Source organism: Heptranchias perlo, chromosome 9 (genome assembly GCF_035084215.1).
Source record: "Heptranchias perlo isolate sHepPer1 chromosome 9, sHepPer1.hap1, whole genome shotgun sequence".
Taxonomy (NCBI): Eukaryota; Metazoa; Chordata; class Chondrichthyes; order Hexanchiformes; family Hexanchidae; genus Heptranchias; species Heptranchias perlo.
In genome coordinates this window covers 54015853-54039994 of record NC_090333.1, presented here as the reverse complement: position 1 = coordinate 54039994, position 24142 = coordinate 54015853, and the positions used below count along the sequence as shown (strand labels likewise).

Here is a 24142-nt window from a genome sequence, read left to right as displayed (position 1 = left end):
AAAAGTGTGGATTAATAAAGGAAAGCCAGCAGGGTTTGTTAAAGGCAAATCGTGTTTAACCAACATGATTGAGATTTTTGATGAGGTAGCAGAGAGGGTCGATGAGGGCAATGTGGTTGATGTGATGTATATGGACTTCCAAAAGCCGTTTGATAAAGTGTCAATAGGCTTGTCATCAAAGTTGAAGCCCATGGAATAAAGGGGGCAGTGGCAGCATGGATATGAAATTGGCTAAGTAATAGGAAACAGAGAGTAGTGGTGAACGGTTGTTTTTCCAGACTGGAGGGAGGTATACAATGGTGTTCCCCAGGGGTTGGTACTTCTTTTTTGATATATATTGATGACTTGGACTTGGGTATACAGGGCACAATTTCAAAATCTGTAGATGACACAAAACTTGGAAGTGTAGTGAACAATGAGCAGGATAGTGATAGGCTTCAAGAGGATATAGACAGGCTGATGGAATGGGCAGACATGTGACAGATGAAATTCAGCGCAGGAAAGTGTGATGTGATACATTTCAGTAGGAAGAACAAGGAGAGGCAATATAAACTAAAGGGTACAATTCTAAAAGGGGTGCAGGAACAGAGAGATCTGGGGGTATATATGCACAAATCATTGAAGGTGGCAGGGCAGGTTGAGAAAGAGGTTAAAAAAACATACGGGATCCTGGGCTTTATAAATAGAGGCATAGAGTACAAAAGCAAGGAGGTTATGATGAACTTTTATAAAACACTGGTTCGGCCACAACTGGAGTATTGTGTCCCATTCTGGACACCGCACTTCAGGAAAGATGTGAAGGCCTTAGAGAGAGTGCAGAAGAGATTTACTAGAATGATTCCAGGGATGAGGGACTTCAGTTACGTGGATAGAATGGAGAAGCTGGGGTTGTTCTCCTTGGAACAGAGAAGATTGAAAGGAGATTTGATAGAGGTATTCAAAATCATGAAGGGTCTGGACAGAGTAGATAGAGAGAAACTGTTCCCATTGGCAGAGGGGTCAAGAACCAGAGAACACAGATTTAAGGTGATTGGCAAAAGAACCAAAGGCGACATGAGAAAAAACTTTTTTACCCAGCGAGTGGTTATGATCTGGAATGCCCTGCCTGAGGGGGTGGTGAAGGCAGATTCAATCATGGCTTTCAAAATGTAATTGGATAAGTACTTGAAGGGAAAAAATTTGCAGGGTTATGGGGATAGGGCAGGGAAGTGGGACTAGCTGGATTGCTCTTGTAGAGAGCCGGCACGGACTCGATGGGCTGAATGGCCTCCTTCTATCATTCTAAGGCAATTTTTTTCAACTGCTGTGTGGCTTCAATATTCAGCTGGTATAAAGGAATACCTTTATTTCAGTGCCATCTTTCCCTCTGTTGCAGGATTTCCTGGTTCCTGCATGTTTCCCAGCTATTTGTTTAATGCTGAAGTGTTTTAACTCCCAAGACGAGCAGCTTTGCTGCTTGCCGATGGTATTGAATTTCACTTTGCTCTCCTTAAAATTTTGCAGCACTTTGGTCCAGTTTTAATATTTTACTGATAACCCAGCAAATCCACCAAGAACTCAGAACACCAGATATTTACTTCCCGTTGTAATAAAAAAGTGGACAACTTGCCAAAGTATGCATCATCAGGCCAAAAAATGCACAGGCGGCAACATCGATCCAAATCAGAGCTATCGTCAAACTCACCCATACTCAGTTTAGGTGAGTTCTCAGTCAGGCCACCAGGTGGAGCAGTGCACAGAGGACAGGACGAGGAACAGAAAACATTGCCACTGTATATGGCAATGCAATGTTCACTTCTGCCTGCAGCAGATGATTTTCAGCCCTGTAAAGCTCTACTAGGGAGGTTTATTGCAACAAGTCCCTCACCCGTTTCTCTCATAGGAGCCTCTTCAGCTGCAGGTTAGTGGTACTCAGTGTCCCTGGAACCAAGGACTGACACAATTGACCCTAATGTAGGGTTGGCACTGAGTGGTCCCTCTGTTTGAAATCTGACTGCTAAAGGAGAAGATAACTGTACAATGAGCAATAAGTATTTACTGCTGGAGCATTCAGTTAAATAAAGAAAGAATTTGCATTTATATGGCGCCTTTCACAACCGCAGGGCATCCCAAAGCGCTTTACAGCCAATGAAGTACTTTTGAAGTGTAGTCACTGTTGTAATGTAGGAAACACAGCAGCCAATTTGTGCACAGAAAGGTCTCACTAACAGCAATGAGATAATGACCTGATAACCTGTTTTAGTAATGCTGGTTGAGGGATAAATGCTGGCCAGGACACCAGGGAGACCTACCCTGTTCTTCTTCAAATTGTGCCATGGGATCTTTTACATCCACCTGAGAGGGCAGACGGGGCCTTGGATTAATGTCTCATCCGAAAGACGGCACCTCCGACAGCGCAGCACCCCCTCAGTACTGCAATGAAGTGTCAGCCCAGATTTTGTGCTCAAGTCTTTGAAGTGGGTCTTGAACCCACAACCTTCTGACTCAGAGGCGAGAGTGCTCCCACTGAGCCCTGGCTAACACCTAAAAATGTTATTTAAAAAGTACGTACATTTCATTAAAGAATGAAAAAAGGCATTGGAGCAGAGACATTGATGACACAAGCCTTAGAATGTGCCTGTTCTCTGCCCATCGTGTCAGTGGGATCAGTCTGTTCAGAGACCAGTGTTTGCTGAATCAAGTCACAGGAACCCATCAAATAAGAACACTTTCTGTTCAAGGGTCCCCTATTCCTGAGTGGACCCCATACTCATGCACTGTAGTCACGAGGAGCTAGGTCACAATAAAGTGTTTTTTTTCTTCATTTCGTAGCTACTTTTCTCTTTTCCTACAGCCTGAACTCTGAGGGATATTTGGGCTGCTGTTTACACTTTGTATCTCGCCAGCTCGGGGCTCTGAAATGACCCACCTGCCGATCTTGTTTTGATCTCATCTCACCACATCTCGCAATGTGGATGAGACTGCTAGCTCTCCGAGTGGTGGGGGGGAAGGAGTGGGGGGGGAGTGGTAGCCCATGGTGGCTGAGGCTGGGATCTGAGGTACAGCACTGCTTCCAATCAACAAGCTGCCAAAGATAAATAACTTTTAAAGTGTTGAGCATTTCTGTTCAGCTTCTGCTTTGTTTTCTGATTTACCCATTATTATTGGGACGTTAATGCAGACAAGCAGTCCGATCTGTTCATTCAGTGGGCATGTTAAACTTCCACATTGGTAGGACAAACGTACTGCATTGATTGTAGCTCTGTGTTCAATTCTAAAGGAACCTCCACGCCATTACGAATTAGGTATTTAAATCTGCTGGTGATTATAACTCACATTCCAGCAGGTTGCTTTGAATATCACCAGATCTCTGTCCATGATTCCATCATCAAACCTACCAAAACATTATTGCAATAAGAGAATCTGGAATATGATTCTGAGACTGCAGGCCAACCGTCTGCTATCTGTGGTTTTATTCAGTCACCCACCAATTTGATTGAGCAGTGCTCTGGTGGATGAGTGCTGCTCAGTTAGAACTTGCCTCATTGTTGAACGTTACTGTCACCCAGTTGTCCCATCCTTTGTCCAGCAGGAAGACTATATTTCCTGACTGCACTTCTAACTCCAGTTCAGTTTTTGGGATGAAGTTAAATAGCACCCTGTAAGGTTCACCCTCCAGTGTCCTGCAAGGATAAAGAAATGTTATAAATCTGAAGTCAAACCCCTTTATATCGACTTCATATCTATTTTTCAATGTAGGATATCTCAACAGTAGTCCATTTCATAATCATTTTTAGACAGCCTATCTAGACAGACTCCTTTTAAGGCCATTGAACCCGTGTCTTCCAGTACTGTCACTATATGTTGAATTTCCAATACATTGCCTTATTTGAATGTTTAATAACTGTAGGCTATTACTGGCTGAGAGGCAGAAATCTGTATCAAGGAGGCAGGTGAACAAATTCCCAGCAAGATGTTAAATTGATTAACTCGTTCAAAAATGAGCTGTGTAAACGCCTAGTTAGGAATGGCTTTAGAGGTTGTAGTGATAGAACTGAACTGAGGTAATCAAATCTTCCACAGAATATATTTGTCTCTGCTGCTGGAGATGGGGTGAGGGGAACACAGGGCTGCAACGGTTAGTTACCTTTCAGGATTAGGCAGTATTTTACAGACCTTTCCCTCGGGAGATTAAATGGATGAGGTAGAGTCCACAAAGGTGCAGATTGCACATGGTCTGTGGAAGGTGCAGGCTTAAGTGCGCCAATGGCCTGTTCTGAGAGACAGAAAATGTAACAGCGCAGGCAGAGTATAAATCTGTGAAGAATAACAGTGACTTGAAGCCAGTAATTTAGCCTCACCACCTCTGCTCAATACTGACAATATGTGCTCGCCGTTCTGTGGAACTTAATTCTTGCAGTTTACATTACCATCAGAACAGTGCGGTTGACTCCGTAACTCACTGCCACCACATATTATATACACATACAGAAATATACACAGATATGTACATATATACACATACAGAAATATACACAGATATGTACATATTATATACACATACAGAAATATACACAGATATGTACATATATACACATACAGAAATATACACAGATATGTACATATTATATACACATACAGAAATATACACAGATATGTACATATGTACATAAATACTCCCAGACTACTCTTAAGTGCTGTGTACTGATCAGCGAACAAGCCTTAACACTGGAACGGAGTTCAGAGTAGAAACTGACAGTGAGTAGGTTCCACTTACTTTAATTTTTCTGGAGCTTTACTTTGAGGAACAGGTTCTGGCGCCTGTTAATTAAATTTGAATAATATATCTGATTAAAGTGTTGTCCGCACTGTTGAAGAGCACCACACTTTGCATTGAATAAAAGGAATGGCCCAAGTTGTATTATAGAAAGATGCAGAGGATGTACATTAGTTTACTGAAGATACACCATTGAGTGACATGGCTTGTGTAACTCACAGGATAAAGGAGCAATTAATTTATATCACATGGTTTAGTTTTTGTAATCATTGTGCCCCTACATGCTTAGCTTATACCACATAAAGACACACTTTCAGCTTCCAAGATTGCAGTGGTTAATTGCACCATTTAGACAGCGTACTGACTTATACAATCTACGAAAGTATGGGCATCAATACTCTTTCTGCGCTAAATGATCTCACCTAGGACAGCAGGAGAGCATCACAACTGGCATCACTCTCCCTAAGCTAGAGATGGAGGGAGAGAAAAAATATCAGCTAGGGTTTCCAATCAAAGGGATATGGGCCAAAGGCAGGTATATGGAGTTAGATCACAGATCAGCCATGATCTTAACAAATGGTGGAGCAGGCACGAGGGGCTGAATGGCCTACTCCTGTTCCTATGTTCCTATGATTGCTATTGACTGACCGCTAATGAAAAGTTCATGGGTGTGGCCTATCGATTGATTAATGTAAAGTCCATGTGTGGCCTATCGATTGATTAATGTAAAGTCCATGTGTGGCCTATCGATTGATTAATGTAAAGTCAACGTGTGGCCTATCGATTGATTAATGAAAAGTCAACGTGTGGCCTATCGATTGATTAATGAAAAGTCAACGTGTGGCCTATCGATTGATTAATGAAAAGTTCATGTGTGGCCTATCGATTGATTAATGAAAAGTCCATGTGTGGCCTATCGATTGATTAATGAAAAGTCCATGTGTGGCCTATCGATTGATTAATGAAAAGTCAACGTGTGGCCTATCGATTGATTAATGAAAAGTCAACGTGTGGCCTATCGATTGATTAATGAAAAGTCAACGTGTGGCCTATCGATTGATTAATGAAAAGTCCATGTGTGGCCTATCGATTGATTAATGAAAAGTCAATGTGTGGCCTATCGATTGATTAATGAAAAGTCCATAGGTGGCCTATTGATTGATTAATGAAAAGCCCATGAAGGTTGGACAGTGTGATCTATTATATTGCTGTGGCAATTTCTTAGAACTGGAAACTCTGCGCAGAAAGAAGCAGGCAAGTAGAGAGAGAAAAAGAGAGTGAGAGAGACTGAGAGTAAGAGTGAACAAGAGAAGGAGAGATGAAAGTGAATCAGCAATTCAAGAGCATTACAGATTAAACAGAGGAGGAAGAACCAAGAGTCAGAAATGCAAGCAGTTGTTAGACAATTATCGTAGAAACATCAGTTCTATTGGGACCAATATCCTCTTAGGGAGGTTAACTAGTGCTGTGAGGGAGGGTTTAAATTAATTTGGCAGGGGGTTGTGCACTAGGATGAAACATCAGAGAAGAAAAACAAGGTACACAGAGGACTAGTAGAGACAAATAGCACCAGAATAAGGAATAGTTCAGAAATAGGAGGATTCAAACAGAGGGCAAATGTGAGGCAATCTAAGATGTGTTTGGAGTACATGTGTGTAAATGCACATAGCATGGTAAATAAGGTTGGTGAGTTGCAGGCTCAAGTTTCCACATGGGACTGTAGTACAGTGGCAATAACAGAGACCTGGGTCAAAGAAGTGGAGGATTAGGTACTTAATATTCCTGGCTACAAGGTATTCAGGGAAGATAGGGAAAGAAAGAAAGGAGGGGTAGGGTGGGTGGCAGAATTTATCAAAGAAACTATTAAAGCACTGAAAAGGGATGATGTAGTTGAGGGGTCAAAGACAGAATCTATTTGGTTGGAATTAAGGAACAATAGAGGAGCTATTTCGCTAATGGGTGTGTACTATAGGCCACCAAATAGTGGGAAGGAGATAGAGGAGCAAATTTGCAGGCAAATTAAAGAAAAATGCAAGAACTACACAGTAGTGATAATGGGGGACTTCAATTATCCCAATATAGACTGGGACAATAACTGTGTAAAGGGCAAAGAGGGGGAGGAAATCCTGAAATATGTACAAGAGAACTTTCTTGATCAGTGTGTTTCCAGCCCAACGAGGAAGGATCTAGTTCTAGGGAATAAAGTGGGGCAAGGGGAGCATTTGGGGGACAGTGATTATAATATCATCAGGTTTAGAATAGTTATGGAAAATGACAAGGAACAATCAAGCGTAAAAAATACTTTACTGCAGGAGGGCTAATTTCAGTAAGTTAAAAATGGATCTTGCTCTGTTGAATTGGAATCAAAAATTGGTAGGCAAGATAGTAATTGAACAATAGGAGGCCTTCAAGGAGGAGATGGTTCGAGTACAGAGTAGACACATTCCCACGAGGGGGAAAGGAAGGGCATCCAAAGCTAGAGCTCCCTGGATGACTAAAGTTATAGAGATTAAAATGAAACAGAAAAAGGAGGGTTATGACAAATATACGGTTCGTAATACAGAAAGTACAGGGGAGATCTAAAAATGGAAATAAGAGGGGCAAAGAGAGAGTATGAGAATAGATTAGCAGCTAACATAAAAGAGAACCCAAATGTCTTTTATAAACATATAAATAGTAAAAGGGTAGTCAAGGAAGGGTGGGGCCGATTAGGGACAAAAAAGAGATCTTCTTGTGGAGGCAGAGGGCATGGCTGAGGTATTAAATGAATAGTTTGCATGTCTTCACTAAAAAAGAGGATGCTGACAATGTCACAGTAAAGGAGGAGGGAGTAGCGATATTGGATAGGATAAAAATAGATAAAGAGGAGGTACTTAAAAGGTTGGCAGTACTCAAAGTGGAAAAGTCACCCGGTCCGGATGGGATGCATCCTGAGAGAAGTAAGGGTGGTAATTGCGGAGGCTCTGGCCACAATTTTCCAATTCTCCTTAAATATGGGGGTGATGCCAAATGACTGGAGGATTGCAAATGTTACACCCCTATTCAAGAAAGGGGAGAGGGATAAACCTGGCAAGTACAGGCGAGTCAGCCTAACGTGGGGAAACTTGTAGAGACTATAATCCAGGACAAAGTTAATTGGCACTTGGAACAATATGGGTTAACAAATGAAAGTCAGCATGGATTTGTTAAAGGCAAATCGTGTTTAACTAACTTGATTGAGTTCTTTGATGAAGTAATGGAGAGGGTTGATGACGGTAGTACGGTTGATGTTGTGTATATGGACTTACAAAAGGCGTTTGATAAAGTACCACATAATAGACTTGTTAGCAAAATTAAAGCCCATGGGATTAAAGAGACAGTCGCAGCGTGGATACAAAATGGGCTAAGGGACAGAAAGCAGAGAGTGGTGGTGAACGATAATTTTTCAGAGTGGAGGGAAGTATACAGTGGTGTTCTCCAAGGGTCGGTATTAGGACCACTGCTCTTTTTGATATATATTAATGATCTGGACGTGGGTATACAGGGTATAATTTCAAAGTTTGCTGATGACACAAAACATGGAAATGTAGTAAACGATGTAGAGGATAGTAACAGACTTCAGGAGGACATAGACAGACTGGTGAAATGGACGACACATGGCGGATGAAATTTAATGCAGAGAAGTGTGAAGTGATACATTTTGATAGGAAGAATGAGGAGAGGCAATATAAACTAAATGGTACAATTTTAAAGGGAGTGCAGGAACAGAGAGGCCTGGGTGGGGGTGTATGTACACAAATCTTTCAAGATGGCAGGACAAGTTGAGAAGGCTGTTAAAAAAGCATAGCGGAATCTGGGCTTTATTAATAGAGGCATAGAGTACAAAGCGAAGAAGTTATGCTAATCCTTTATAAATCACTGGTTAGGCCTCAGCTGGAGTATTGTGTTCAATTCTGGGCACCACACTTTGGGAAGGATGATAAGGCCTTATAGAGAGGGTGCAGAAGGGATTTACTAGAATGGTACCAGGGATGAGGGACTTCAGTTATGTGGAGAGACTGAAGAAGCTGGGGTTGTTCTCATTAGAGCAAAGAAAGTTGAGGGGAGATTTGATAGAAGTGTTCAAAATCACGACCGGTTTGTTAGAGTAAATAAGGAGAAACTGTTTCCAATGACTGGAGGGTCGGTAACCAGAGGAGGCAGATTTAAGGTGATTGGCAAAAGAGCCAGAGGCGACATGAGGAAACATTTTTTATGCAGCGAGTTGTTATGATCTGGAATGCACTGCCTGAAAGGGTGGTGGAAGCAGATTCAATAGTAACTTTCAAAAGCGAATTGGAGAAATATTTGAAGGGAAAACATTTACAGGGCTATGGGGAAAGAGCAGACGATTGGGACTAATTGAATAGGTCTACCAAAGAGCCAGAACAGGCACGATGGGCCGAATGGCTTCCTTCTCTGCTGTATGGTAGTATGATAAATACCATACAGAAAATAGTCAGTTTATCTTGGCCAATAAAAGTGGTACAGCAATTACAATTTTTTAAAAAGTACTAATACTTCTACTTAATTCAGTTACAAAATAGAAGTGCAAAACTACAGAGCTTCCAAATGACAATATAACCTTACAAACTAAATAGAAACCACAATTAAAGATGAAATGTTACTTCTTGCTTTGGGTATCATTCCATTTTACAAGGTCGGAGTTAAATAATGAAAAAGCCAGTTCTGTTCATTATTCATCAGGGCCCAAGAGCAATAGAATTTCTGACAGGGACAGTGAAACTCGGTGAAACCTGGTCCGGCCCCAAAATCATTCCCCATCCAACCAGATTGTGCAGTTCATTCAATGCCAGAACCTCTGGAACTAGAGGGCATAGTCGTAGGATAAGGGGTCGGCCATTTAAGACTGAGATGAGGAGGAATTCCTTCACTCAGAGGGTTGTGAATCTCTGGAATTCTCTAGCCCAGAGAGCTGTGGATGCTCAGTTGTTGAATATATTCAAGGCTGAGATAGAGAGACATTTGGACTCTAGGGGAATCAAGGGATATGGGGATTGGGCAGGAAAGTGGAGTTGAGGTTGAAGATCAGCAGAGCAGGTTCAAGGGGCCGTATGGACTACTCCTGCTCCTATTTCTTATGTTCTTATGTTCAAAGGAATTTCGGGGCCCATATCTCCAACAAAAGTAGCTTTTGCATCAAGTTGACACTCTCTTAACCAGAAATTAATTAACATACTTAATACCTTTGGCCTAAGCCATATGTTCATTTTTTAAAAATCTGTCTATAAAGTGAAATGTACCAGAGGCTGCAGGGGAGCGAAGCCAGAGAACGCATCTTTGTCAATGATTGATGCGACCACCTAGAATGCAAACAAAAGACAGCAGCTGGAATCAGTCCGGAATCTCTGAACACTGCGTGAACGTTCTGTCAGATCAGCAGTCTGCACAATGCTGACTTAGTTCTGAACCACACACTCATTCTCAAAGATAACCCATTCAACACTAAAACATGCAACAAACACCACTTCATTCAAAAAAGACTTGGAATTAAGACATCTTCTACAATGAGGAAGCATGGTGGAGAACCAGGATAGGTCACTATAGTAGTGGCGTTCTACAAGCTCCACCTGGGGGGGGGATCTTTAGACTTTGTGCGATAGTGTAAAACGGATCATAGTGAATCGGCAGCTCGTTTTACTTCTCTCCCGATTTTTATTTTTGTTGACTTCAATTGAAATAAAAATCGAGAGAGATGTAAAACGGGCTGTCGATTCACTATTTCTGATCTCAGCCATTGGGGGAAGGTGGCCAGTGGAGGACAGGCAACCCGTGTAGAACCATAGAGACTTGCAGCACAGAAGGAGACCATCGGCCCATTGTGCCTGTATCAGCTCTTTGCTAAACTAATCCCACTGCCCAGCTCTCTCCTGACTGCCCTATATCTTCCTTTGCTTCAAGTTTTTATCCAATTTTCTCTTAAATGATGCAACGTTGTCTCTCAGAGAGAGAGAGTCACTCTGGGTCACTCATTCGGCCCCTATCACCCTGTACAAGGGAAACATTGACGATGGTCTAAAAGCAGGTCAACTGCCCCACTTTCTGCTGGGCAAATGATGCATGAACTACAAAAACAGGGGGATAAAAGAGCTTGATTCCTTTTTTCTTTTTTTTTCGTTCATGGGATGTGGGCGTCGCTGGCAAGGCGGGCATTTATTACCCATCCCTAATTGCCCTTGAGAAGGTGGTGGTGAGCCGCCTTCTTGAACCGCTGCAGTCCATGTGGTGACGGTTCTCCCACAGTGCTGTTAGGAAGGGAGTGCCAGGATTTTGACCCAGCGACAATTCTGTATTCAATACTTAGAATAAAGAAAACGACAGAAAATCATTTTGGAGAGGTTATGCCGCACAATGTCCAATTCCCTAGTATTATTACCACCTGTCCAATTTTGTGTTCTATTCCTCCAGATTTTCATCAGCTGTCCAGAAATATCTAAACCATAAATGGAACAAAAAAGATCTATTTTTCCAAATAAAAGTCAATTTTATGCACCTAGGTTTGTGTCTTGTGATGTGAAGACATTAATTATTAATTATTAAGGCCATTAAGATTTATCATCAGCAGAACAAGTCTCAGAACTCAAGCCATGATCCCACCCCCAAACCTCCCCATCACAACCCCTATCCGGCTTTAAACTTGGCATCAGGTGGTACACCTCTGTTTTTAAACTTCTGATGGGGTTCCCAAGCCTTACTCTTTTTGGGCGCGACCACAAATATCCCTTTTTTTTGTAATCTCTCAAATTACAGGGAGTTTACAATCGTATCTGCGATCCTGAAGTGCAGCCCCTTGTAATGAACTGAGGTCGGCAGCAGTGTGTACGGCATTCCACGGACTTCACAGCACTGGGCCGGAGCTCTAAAGAGCGAATCTCTTGAGAATTAAGATCACAGAAGCCTGTTGCTCAAAAACATTCAGAGCGCTGTCTGATTAAGTGGGAATGTTTTGGGAATGAGTCAGTACCTTAGCCTCTCCCAGGAAGTCCTGCTTGTCCAGCTGAGCCACTATTCTTTTCTTCGGTCTGAAGAGTTCTCCTGTTGGCAGCTGCAGGGGTTGAAACAGCTCCCGCTTCTGTGAATAGGTATCAGGGACCAGATATAGTATTGTACATACAGTCGATAAAAGAAAAACACAACATTCCTCCCAACCCTGCAGGAGTTGTTTTAAAAAGGAGCACTTTGCTGTGGGAAGAATTACTTTCTGCCCCTTTAAGTTTACTTTCACTTACATTTCCACCAGTACTAGCACTAGTTGAGTAAAACTGTACTGAGCTGAGATCTATTCCCTATCCTAGTACTAGTTGATTCTTATCATGCACAATAACAGTCAGGGAATTAATGATACTTAAGCATTTAATTCCTCCTCCGGGCAAAACAATATTTTTAGGGCACATTTTAGTAGAAAATACCCAAATCAGTCAGATTAGAGGACAGGAAGGTACAGTGGGCACATTAGAGGACAGGAAGGTACAGTGGGCACACCATTAGAGGACAGGAAGGTACAGTGGGCACACCATTAGAGGACAGGAAGGTACAGTGGGCACATTGGAGGACAGGAAGGTACAGTGGGCACATTGGAGGACAGGAAGGTACAGTGGGCACATTGGAGGACAGGAAGGTACAGTGGGCACACCATTAGAGGACAGAAAGGTACAGTGGGCACACTAGAGGACAGGAAGGTACAGTGGGCACACCATTAGAGGACAGGAAGGTACAGTGGGCACACTAGAAGACAGGAAGGTACAGTGGGCACACCATTAGAGGACAGGAAGGTACAGTGGGCACATTGGAGGACAGGAAGGTACAGTGGGCACACCATTAGAGGACAGGAAGGTACAGTGGGCACACTAGAGGACAGGAAGGTACAGTGAGCACACTAGAGGACAGGAAGGTATAGTGGGCACACCATTAGAGGGCAGGAAGGTACAGTGGGCACACTAGAAGACAGGAAGGTACAGTGGGCACACCATTAGAGGGCAGGAAGGTACAGTGGGCACACCATTAGTGGACAGGAAGGTACAGTGGGCACACTAGAGGACAGGAAGGTACAGTGGGCACACTAGAGGACAGGAAGGTACAGTGGGCACACCATTAGTGGACAGGAAGGTACAGTGGGCACACTAGAGGACAGGAAGGTAAAGTGGGCGCACCATTAGTGGACAGGAAGGTACAGTGGGCACACTAGAGGACAGGAAGGTATAGAAGGCTTTAGAGGCCTGTGAACATTTGAATAAAACCAATACCTGAACAGCTTCCAGAGCCCGATCCACAAAATTGTGCTTGGCCTCGGTTTTAAAAGTTAAGGCTTTCCTTAGAGTTGCTTCAGCTTTGTCCCATTTCTGTATTGTGGCCTGTGCCAGTGCCACATTGTGAAGTACCTAGAAGGATCAATCCACAAACATTTAAGTACAGAGTACTGATATTTCTACCTCCTGTAAGTTTAAAACATCAGCAATCAACAACAATCATTGAAATACGATGCAGAGTAAATATTATGAGCCTTTATTAGCCTTGTATACTCCAGGCATGTTAGCAAATCGGGCACTGGAATTCATGTGTCTGATTCTTACCATGCCTGATCTTATGACCAGCGTTTTGAGCAATCTCAAGCTGGCCACGCTACCAGCATACATGGGCCTCCATTACCTATTTAAATGAGCAGTTTGGGGTCACATACTAAATCTTGGTTGAGGCTCCACCAAAATCCATGTCATATCCAAAAAGATTAGGCTCATGTTTGGGAGCTCGCCTGCTCATGTCGCCCTTTTGAAGGGAGAAGGCAAGTTATTTTAAAATTATTTTTGGGGAGGTGAGGATTTGCATTTTCATGTGCCCTTGGATGAACTTGCGTCATGTATTTGTTGTCTTTTGCTCAATGTCGTCATTGTTGCATTTTAGGTTTTTTTCTCCACCAATACTTTTCTTCATTATTCATGCATACTGCTGGCTTGTCGTGGTACTTTACAATAGATCAGGAGGAGTATTCCTTGGGGGTTTCTAAATGCATTTCATAATTGAGATGAGCCAACAAATATATCTTGGCCACAACCATCACTACTGCAGGAACTGTACCTGGACATGTCAGAGAAAACCTGTCTTCACCACCTCCGTTGTAGGGGACAGCCTGCCAGTGTTGGCATTCTTTCAGGCTGGTAGAGTTGGCATCCTTCTCACCCATTCCAAAGAACATCTGCCACATCAAGCAATCTGCAGTGCGCATCACTATAGCAAGTGATGAACAGTAATTTGGACGGGCAACATGTTCATCATTTTCCTTTGGAAGGAGGCATCAGCTGGACAGGATACACAGCTTTCACCGGGTAGTAAGATTTCTCTCATCTACAAGAAGTCACACGTGTACTTATCTAAGCATCGGGACTAACATACGAACATACATATGAACATATGAGTTAAGAGCCTGCCATTTGATAAGATCATGGCTGATCTGATTGCGACCTCAACCCTACTTTCCCGTCTACCTACTATAACCTTTGACTCCCTTGTTAATCGGGAATCTATCTAATTCAGCCTTAAAAATATTTAATGATCCTGCCTCCACCGCTCTCTGGGGAAGGGAGTTCCACAGAATCACAACCCTCAGAGAAAAAAATTCTCATCTCCATCTTAAATGGGAGACCCCTTATTTTTAAACTGTGGCCTTTAGTTCTAGTTTCTCCCACAAGGGGAAACATCCTCTCAGCATCTACCCTTCTAGTCCCCTCTCTTCATACTACTCACTGTCCTTCATGAAAAGAAAGGGTTTTCACTCAGCTAATGTTCAAGTGGTATCTCACTATGGAAAAATCATCATGTACACTAATGGCCATTATCCAGGAAGCAGCCATGATGTGCAGCACTCCATGGTGCGAATTTTTTTTGAAGGAGATGAAACTCTGGCTGGATGGCTTTTAGGTGAACAATGATATCCTCTGCCATCATGGCTGTTGATCTGACTTGGAAACTTCCTAACATCAGGGGAGCACCTCAGCCTAGACATCTCAGCATTTGTTAGCTGATCCTCGACTGCCACCTCCACCATCAAGAAAAGTTTACCAAACAGCTTTGGCACCATGAAAGAATATGTGCAAAAGTTTGTGCACAATCGCAGAAAGGGCAGCCATTCCCAGCTTAGGTTTGTGCCACAGTTAATGGGCCCCATAAGAAATTTCTGCAAAGTGGAGCAGTACAGTTACCTTCACCTTTCTTTTGAAAGCAGCAAACTTTGTCCTCATTTGGAGTTAGGGACTCAGTCACAGACCTATGCAGCTGTCAGCTGTGCTTTTACTAGAGGGTGGTCTTCATGCTCAAATAGGGTCACCTTCCAGTGGTGCACCTCCTGCAGTAAGATCTCGAGTGTTTCCTACATGTCTCTCCTATGCTATTGTGAATAATTGATTTACTTTTCTGTCACCATCACAACTTCCCCTTTTCTGGCGAGCTGCAACTCTTTAAGAACTGAGATGGGCAGATTTTGCCCAGTGTACTGGCTCTTTAAATGTACTTACTTCACAGGTACACAGCTTGTACCTCAGGCCCAGCTGGTTGTAGTCAATTAACAGATTCCCCCTCAATCGGTAAAATGCTTCTTTAAAGTCCCTCAAGGCCTCTTCATGCCTGAATAACAAAATTTGGAGCAAGATAAAGGAAAACATTTTAATTCCAAAAATACTTCATGTAACTGGATATTGTCATCAAGAATTTTTGGCTTGCAAGTTCCTGCATGCATATAGCACCAAGTTCCTGCATGAATCTAGGACCCAATTGAGAAGCAACCTAAATAGGAGCAGTGCTGTGATTCAGTCATAATTCTCACGTTATCAGCATTTTAAAATAGTTTCTAAAATGTAATTCTGGATCATTATTGAAATTGTAAACACAGAATTCAGGCTTTTCCAAACAGTCTGCTCTAGTCTATTACTGGAACCGCCGATTTTAATTGGAAGCATTAAGAACTGACCCCAAAACAATGTAGAAAAGCAGCTTACTTGTCATTTTTGTACAAAGTTATCCCACGTTGAAAGAAAGCGACTGCCAAATGCTCATCCCTGCAGATGCTCTTATCAAACGCCTAGAGAGCAAAGAGTACAGATTAATCTTCCTTTTCAATCAAAGAAACCTACGATAACCCATCTCCACTTCAAAGCACTTTAGTGTTTTGCAGCAGCTCATTAATGTCAACTTCATTTATCTGTCATAAATTATGGCGAACACCGGCCATTCTCCTGCTTATTATTAAAAAAGGAGTCCTACCCAGAGGCAAAAGTTGCCAAATACTCTCCGCTCGAGCTGGCACGGTTGAGTTTGAGAAGCCTTGGCTCAGGGGTAACATTTTCACCTCAAGAAGGTTGTGAGTTCAAACCCCATTCCAGAAAGACCTGAGCTGATACTTCAGTGCAGTACTGAATGACTGCTGATCTATTGGAGGTGCCCTTTTTTTGGATGAGATGTTAAACCGAGGCCCCGCCTGCCTGCTCAGGTGCAAGTAAAAAATCCAATGGCACTATTCGATGAAAAGCAGGGGAGTTTTCCTGGTGCCCTGGCTAATTGGTCTCTCAAACACCACTAAAACAGATTAACTGGCCATTTATCTTACTGCTGTTTGTGGGACCTTGCTGTGTGCAAATTGGCTGCTGCATTTGCTTACATTATAACAGTGATTACACTTCATTGGCTGCGAACCAATTTGTGAAAGGTGCTGTATAAATGCAAGTTCTTTCTTCTTCACAGGTGTTTGTACAGTTACCACTTCTGGAATTTGGATCATGGGAGAACAGCGTCCTTGTGCTGGCTTCTCCCATGGTCACATTGCTAAACTCAGCTTCCTTAACCCAAATGAAGAATTGTAGACCCACCAATGTGCAACGTTAATGCAGGGGACTGCTCCAGGGAGTTTGATCTCCTGTAATCCAAAATGTAGAAGTGGCAAATGTGAATGTGCCTTTATAGGATGCAAGTATGCTATTAAACAGAATTAGAAGACATGGATTCAAAACTAATAAGTCTCAAGCTGAACCAGAGATAGAAGATTTCCCCTCACACATTGTAGTTGATGTGAGCAATAGATTCTCATCAAAAGTAGTCAGTGCCATTTCAATTATCTTGTTTAAAGATCTTAGATAAAAATCTGGTTAGGACTGGGATTTAAGGGCTCAGGAAGAAGTACAGACAGAGCTAGTTAAATACCCTGTGGAATATGATGGTTCCTTTGTTGATAAGACTTTGAAAACATCATTTGTGGAAAACAATTGCCAGAATTGGATAACGAAAATTGTTAGGTTAGGCAGCTGTTACGACAATTTACATTTCTGTAAGTGCTCAATGTGTGGACAAGCGTCTGTGAGTGCATAACAAGGAGGGGAGAAGAAAAAGGTGGACACCAAACAGGGATTGTTACATTACTGGGGTTGTACTGTGAGCCCCTAATTGTGCGAGGGAAATGGAAGAGGTCATATGTAGACAATCAGTGAGATGAATAGGAATAACAAAATTATTGTTCTAGGTAATTTTAATTACCCACTCATTGATTGGGACAGGGAAGAGTAAACAGAGAAAAGGGAATGGAATTCCTAAAATGTGTGCCAGACTCCTTCCTCAAGCAGTATGTTTGTATGTTTAGAAGCGGAGAGGCATTGCTAGAACTAGTTACCAGTAGCAAAATAGTTAAGTAGTTGAATTAAATGTAAGTGAACACCTCGGGAGTAGTGATAAAATTTAATCATGATAAAATTTAAAGTCCAAATAGGAAGGGAAAAAAGCTAGTACAAAAAGAAGGGTACCAGATTGGAAAAGAGCAGACTTTAGAAAGATGATGAGTGACCTAGCTATGGTGAGGTGGATTGAGAAAGTGACACACAGGACTGTAGATCAACAATGGGATATTTTTTAAAACGGACATTGCAAAGTTGCAGAATAAATGCATACCATTAAAAAAGGATACCATATGCATACCAAAGGATACCAAATGCATACCATTATAAAATTGTTGGACTATAACTTGGTGTTGTAAAATTGTTTACAATTGTCAACCCCAGTCCATCACCGGCATCTCCACATCATGGCTACCATCGACACCACAAACTGCCGGCTCACAGTGGAAAGGATATCCAAGAAGATTGCGCATATAGACACAGACATCAAGTTTTTACAGAGCTGCAAGAAAGCAGAGAAGATCCCGAAAGGACTACAGATCACGAACCCACTCAAGTCCACATACAACTCGGATTACGCTGAGAGACTCTGCCGCCGTACCTCTCGCACACTCCGCAACCATTTCGTACACCAACTCTACAGCAGACGCAGCAACCTCGAAACTAAGATAGAGTCCATACTCTCAACCTGTACTCAGGACACAGCAGACCAGCTACGAGATACCGCCAAACAGACGAGGCAATGGAACTACGCTGCCTACATGAAAACCAAGAGCAGGAAGCTTGAGAAACTCGGCATCACCACCAGCATCGACCAAGCTTCCCCTGGTACCACGGTTGCAACCACAGGGAAGTCTATCGTCAATTTGTCCGACCACACCCTTGAACCAGACAAAATCGAAGTTCTCAGCTGAGGGCTCAATTTCTGCCCCACTACCAAAATGGACCCCACTCGTCTCGCGGCGGACACAGAGGAATTCATCAGGAGAATGAGGCTCCGGGAATTCTTCCACAAACCCCAAGATTTCAGCAGCGAACCCAATGAGACAATCAATGATCCGGAACAGCAGACAGAGGGATCCGCGGTACAGCAACCGAAGAGGAAAGAGTCAAACTGGACTCCTCCGGAGGGTCACTGCCCTCAGCTTGACATGTATGCTCAAGCTGACAGGAAATGCGTCAATGCCAGATTCATCAGCCGCACTCAGAAGACAGTCCAGAATGTCACCCGAGCACAACGCAACGCCATCAACGCTCTCAAGACCAACCGCAACATCGTCATCAAACCAGCGGACAAAGGAGGAGCCATCGTCATATAGAACAGAATGGACTATTGCAAAGAAGCATACCGACAACTGGACAACCAGGATCACTACAGACGGTTACCGTCCAAAGAACACACCCACCAGCTCAACAAACTGATCAAGACCTTCGATCCAGACCTTCAAAACATCCTACGCGCTCTCATCCCACGTACTCCCCGCGTGGGAGACTTCTACTGCCTCCTAAAGATACACAAAGCCAACACACCCGGACGTCCTATCGTATCAGGCAACGGAACCCTGTGTGAGAACCTCTCTGGATACATCGAGGGCATCCTGAAACCCATCGTACAGGGAACCCCCAGCTTCTGTCGCGACACTACAGACTTCCTACAAAAACTCAGTACCCACGGACCAGTTGAACCAGGAACACTTCTCACCACGATGGACGTCTCGGCACTCTACACCAGTATCCCCCACGATGACGGCATCGCTGCAACAGCATCAATACTCAACACCAACAACAGCCAATCTCCAGACGCCATCCTACAACTCATCCGCGTCATCCTGGATCACAATGTCTTCACCTTCAATAACCAGTTCTTTACCCAAACACACGGAACAGCCATGGGGACCAAATTCGCACCCCAATACGCCAACATTTTCATGCACAAGTTCGAGCAGGACTTCTTCACTGCACAGGACCTCCAACCAACACTATACACCAGATACATCGACGACATTTTCTTTCTATGGACCCACGGTGAGGAATCACTAAAGAGACTACACGTCAAAATCAACAAGTTCCATCCCACCATCAAGCTCACCATGGACTACTCCTCAGAATCAGTTTCTTTCTTGGACACACGAATCTCCATCAAAGACGGGCACCTCAACACCTCACTCTACCGCAAGCCCACGGACAACCTCACGATGCTCCACTTTTCCAGCTTCCACCCCAACCACGTCAAAGAGGCCATCCCCTATGGACAGGCCCTGCGAATACACAGGGTCTGCTCAGACGAGGAGGAACCCGATGGACACCTACAGACGCTGAAAGACGCCCTAGTAAGAACGGGATATGACGCTCGACTCATCGATCGACAGTTCCGACGGGCCACAGCGAAAAATCGCATAGACCTCCTCAGAAGACAAACACGGGACGCAACCAACAGAGTACCCTTCGTCGTCCAGTACTTCCCCGGAGCGGATAAACTACGCCATGTTCTCCGCAGCCTTCAACATGTCATCAATGACGACGAACACCTCGCTATGACCATCCCCACACCTCCACTACTCGCCTTCAAACAGCCACCCAACCTCAAACAGACCATCGTTCGCACCAAATTACCCAGCTTTCAGGAGAACAGCGTCCATGACACCACACAACCCTGCCACGGCAACCTCTGCAAGACATGCCAGATCATCGACACAGATACCACCATCACACGAGAGGACACTACCCACCAGGTGCACGGTTCATACTCCTGTGACTCGGCCAACGTTGTCTACCTCATACGTTGCAGGAAAGGATGCCCCAGAGCAAGGTACATTGGCGAGACCATGCAGACACTGCGACAACGGATGAACGGACACCGCGCAACAATCACCAGACAGGAGGGTTCCCTCCCAGATGGGGAACACTTCAGCAGTCAAGGACATTCAGCCACCGACCTTCGGGTAAGCGTACTCCAAGGCGACCTTCGAGACACACGACAATGCAAAATCGTCGAGCAGAAATTGATAGCCAAGTTCCGCACCCATGAGGACAGCCTCAACCGGGATCTTGGGTTCATGTCACGCTACACGTAACCTCACCAGCGAACAAATGTTATCTGTTTTTAATATAACGGGTCATTTGCTGTCTTTCTCTTCCTTCCGGATGTTTCTATGTTTCTGCCTCTCTCTCTCTGTTTTTTTTTGGTTGTTTGTATATTTGGTGGCCTTGTAGGTAACACCTCTCTGACTGCACACTGTGATTGCCTTGGCAACGGGCAGTTGGAAAGACTATCTGTAATCACCAGGTATTGTTCTGTGATTTATAAATGCGAAAGGTTCGAGGATTTCATTTCCACATTCACCTGAGGAAGGAGGAAGCCTCCGAAAGCTTGTGAATTTCAAATAAAATTGCTGGACTATAACTTGGTGTTGTAAAATTGTTTACAATTGTCAACCCCAGTCCATCACCGGCATCTCCACATCATTAAAAAAGGAGACTACGTCAAATTTCAGGATGCTGTGAATAAATAAAGAGGTTAGAAACAAACTAAAATTGAGGAAGAAGGAATATGGGGCTTATACGTATGACAAAAAATGCTAAAAGTATAAGAATATGCGAAAATAAGGAAAGAGGTTACAAGAGGGATAAGGAAAGTAAGGAGGGAACATGAGCAGAGAATCTCAAAAAATATTAAAAAGAACAGTAAAGGATTCTACAAATAAATCATTAAAAAGAGAATTGTTAAAGGTGAGGTGGTACCTATTTTAGTAGAGGATGAGCATAAATTGGCAGGGATAGTTAACCAGTACTTCACTTCAGTGTTTAAAAAAGAGAAGGATATTGGAGGGCAGGCAAATCCTGAATTGGTTAAAAGTGAGCTGAGAGATAACATAATAAATAAAAGGAAAATATTAAAGAAGTTAGTTCAACTAAAGGAGGTGCTAAGGATTGAGGGAAATGGGGGAAGAAATAACTGAGGTGATGGTACGCCCATGATGCTGTTAGGTAGGGAATTCCAGGATATTGACCCAGTGACAATAATGGAACGGTGATTATATATTCAAGTCAAGATGGAGTGTGACTTTGATGGGGACTCGGAGGTGATAGTTTTCTGGTTAATAGTGACCTCCCCCCCAGGATGTTGATGGTAGGGGAACTTGGCAATGTTGGTGCTGTTGAACATTAGGGGGAGGTGCTTAGGTCTTTCCTTGTTAGAGATGGCCATTTTCTGGTATATGTGGCATGAATGTTACCTGCCACTTGTTGGCCTAAACCTGCCATTATCAATGTTCAAAGGAAGTTGTGGTAACCTTTGCTTTTATTTAATTGATTATATAACTGAACTCCACAACTTCACTATTGTAATGCGTCAATGCCAGATTCATCAGCCGCACTCACAAGACAGTCCAGAATGTCACCCGAGCACAACGTAACGCCATCAACGCTCTCAAGACCAACCGCAACATCGTCATCAAACCAGCGGACAAAGGAGGAGCCATTGTCATACAGAACAGAACGGACTATTGCAAAGAAGCATATCGACAACTGGACAACCAGGAACACTACAGACGGTTACCCGCAGATCCGACCAAAGAACACACCCACCAGCTCAACAAACTGATCAAGACCTTCGATCCAGACCTTCAAAGCATCCTACATGCTCTCATCCCACGTACTCCCCGCGTGGGAGACTTCTACTGCCTCCCAAAGGTACACAAAGCCAACACACCCGGACGTCCTATCGTATCAGGCAACGGAACCCTGTGTGAGAACCTCTCTGGATATGTCGAGGGCATCCTGAAACCCATCGTACAGGGAACCCCCAGCTTCTGTCGCGACACTACAGACTTCCTACAAAAACACAGCACCCACGGACCAGTTGAACCAGGAACACTTCTCACCACGATGGACATCTCGGCACTCTACACCAGTATCCCCCACGATGACGGCATCGCTGCAACAGCCTCAGTACTCAACACCAACAACAGCCAATCTCCAGACGCCATCCTACAACTCATCCGCTTCATCCTGGATCACAATGTCTTCACCTTCGATAACCAGTTCTTTACCCAAACACACAGAACAGCCATGGGGACCAAATTCACACCCCAATACGCCAACATTTTCATGCACAGGTTCGAGCACGACTTCTTCACTGCACAGGATCTCCAACCAACGCTATACACCAGATACATCGACGACATTTTCTTCCTATGGACCCACGGCGAAGAATCACTGAAGAGACTACACGATAACATCAACAAGTTCCATCCCACCATCAAACTCACCATGGACTACTCCTCAGAATCGGTTTCTTTCTTGGACACACAAATCTCCATCAAAGACGGGCACCTCAGCACCTCACTCTACCGCAAGCTCACGGACAACCTCACGATGCTCCACTTTTCCAGCTTCCACCCCAACCACGTCAAAGAGGCCATCCCCTATGGACAGGCCCTACGAATACACAGGATCTGCTCAGACGAGGAGGAACGCGATGGACACCTACAGACGCTGAAAGACGCCCTCGTAAGAACGGGATATGACGCTCGACTTGTTGATCGACAGTTCCGACGGGCCACAGCGAAGAATCGCATATACCTCCTCAGAAGACAAACACGGGACGCAACCAACAGAGTACCCTTTGTCGTCCAGTACTTCCCTGGAGCGGAGAAACTACACCATGTTCTCCGCAGCCTTCAACATGTCATCGATGACGACGAACACCTCGCTAAGGCCATCCCCACGCCTCCACAACTTGCCTTCAAACAGCCACCCAACCTCAAACAGACCATCGTTCGCAGCAAATTACCCAGCTTTCAGGAGAACAGTGTCCACGACACCTCACAACCCTGCCATGGCAACCTCTGCAAGACATGCCAGATCATCGACACGGATACCACCATCACACGAGAGGACACCACCCACCAGGTACATGGTTCATACTCCTGTGACTCGGCCAACGTTGTCTACCTCATACGTTGCAGGAAAGGATGCCCCGGAGCATGGTACATTGGCGAGACCATGCAGACACTGCGACAACGGATGAACGGACACCGCGCAACAATTGCCAGACAGGAGGGTTCCCTCCCAGTCGGGGAACACTTTAGCAGTCAAGGACATTCAGCCACTGATCTTCGGGTCAGCGTTCTCCAAGGCCGCCTTCGAGACACACGACAACGCAAAATCGTCGAGCAGAAGTTGATAGCCAAGTTCCGCACCCATGAGAACGGCCTCAATCGGGATCTTGGGTTCATGTCACGCTACACGTAACCGCACCAGCAAAAAGGGGAAAAAAAAGTTATGTGTTTTAATATTCTCTCTCTCTTTGCCATTTGGGTCTCTTTCTTTCTGTCTGTGTAATTGACACAATGTATATCCAGTGTACTGGGACGTGCTGTTCTCCGTGACTGGCCTGTTTGAACAACAACGACACCTTTTGATTGCTGTGATGCTGTCCCAGCCTAGTATAAGATATGCGATTTGAGAATCTTTCACTCATTCGCCTGACGAAGGGGATAATCTCCGAAAGCTTGTGATTTTAAAATAAAATTGTTGGACTATAACCTGGTGTTGTAAGATTCCTTACATTCACTATTGTAATACACAGGAGTAATATTTATATCCGGTATATTTTTAAACTGATTTATAGCTGCGTTATGAACAGTTTCATTTCCACTTTTACATTAAATTTCTTGCATCCATTATACAATGCGAG

The 24142-nt window shown here is 43.9% G+C and overlaps 1 protein-coding gene across 2 annotated transcripts in view; it reads right to left on the bottom strand.

Moving 5' to 3' along the window:
* Positions 1 to 24142, bottom strand: part of ncf2 (neutrophil cytosolic factor 2) — a 45012-nt gene that overhangs the window by 20320 nt on the left and 550 nt on the right. Inside the window, exons 2-8 of one of the 2 annotated variants that reach the window (XM_067990462.1) lie at positions 15781 to 15863; positions 15301 to 15409; positions 13039 to 13173; positions 11760 to 11867; positions 10039 to 10098; positions 4757 to 4800; positions 3521 to 3662 (exon numbers count right to left, since the gene is read on the bottom strand). In XM_067990462.1, coding sequence (XP_067846563.1) covers positions 3521 to 3662; positions 4757 to 4800; positions 10039 to 10098; positions 11760 to 11867; positions 13039 to 13173; positions 15301 to 15409; positions 15781 to 15863 — 681 coding nt within the window. The remainder of the gene's footprint in view (positions 1 to 3520; positions 3663 to 4756; positions 4801 to 10038; positions 10099 to 11759; positions 11868 to 13038; positions 13174 to 15300; positions 15410 to 15780; positions 15864 to 24142) is intronic. The other variant, XM_067990463.1, reaches the window with a different exon arrangement.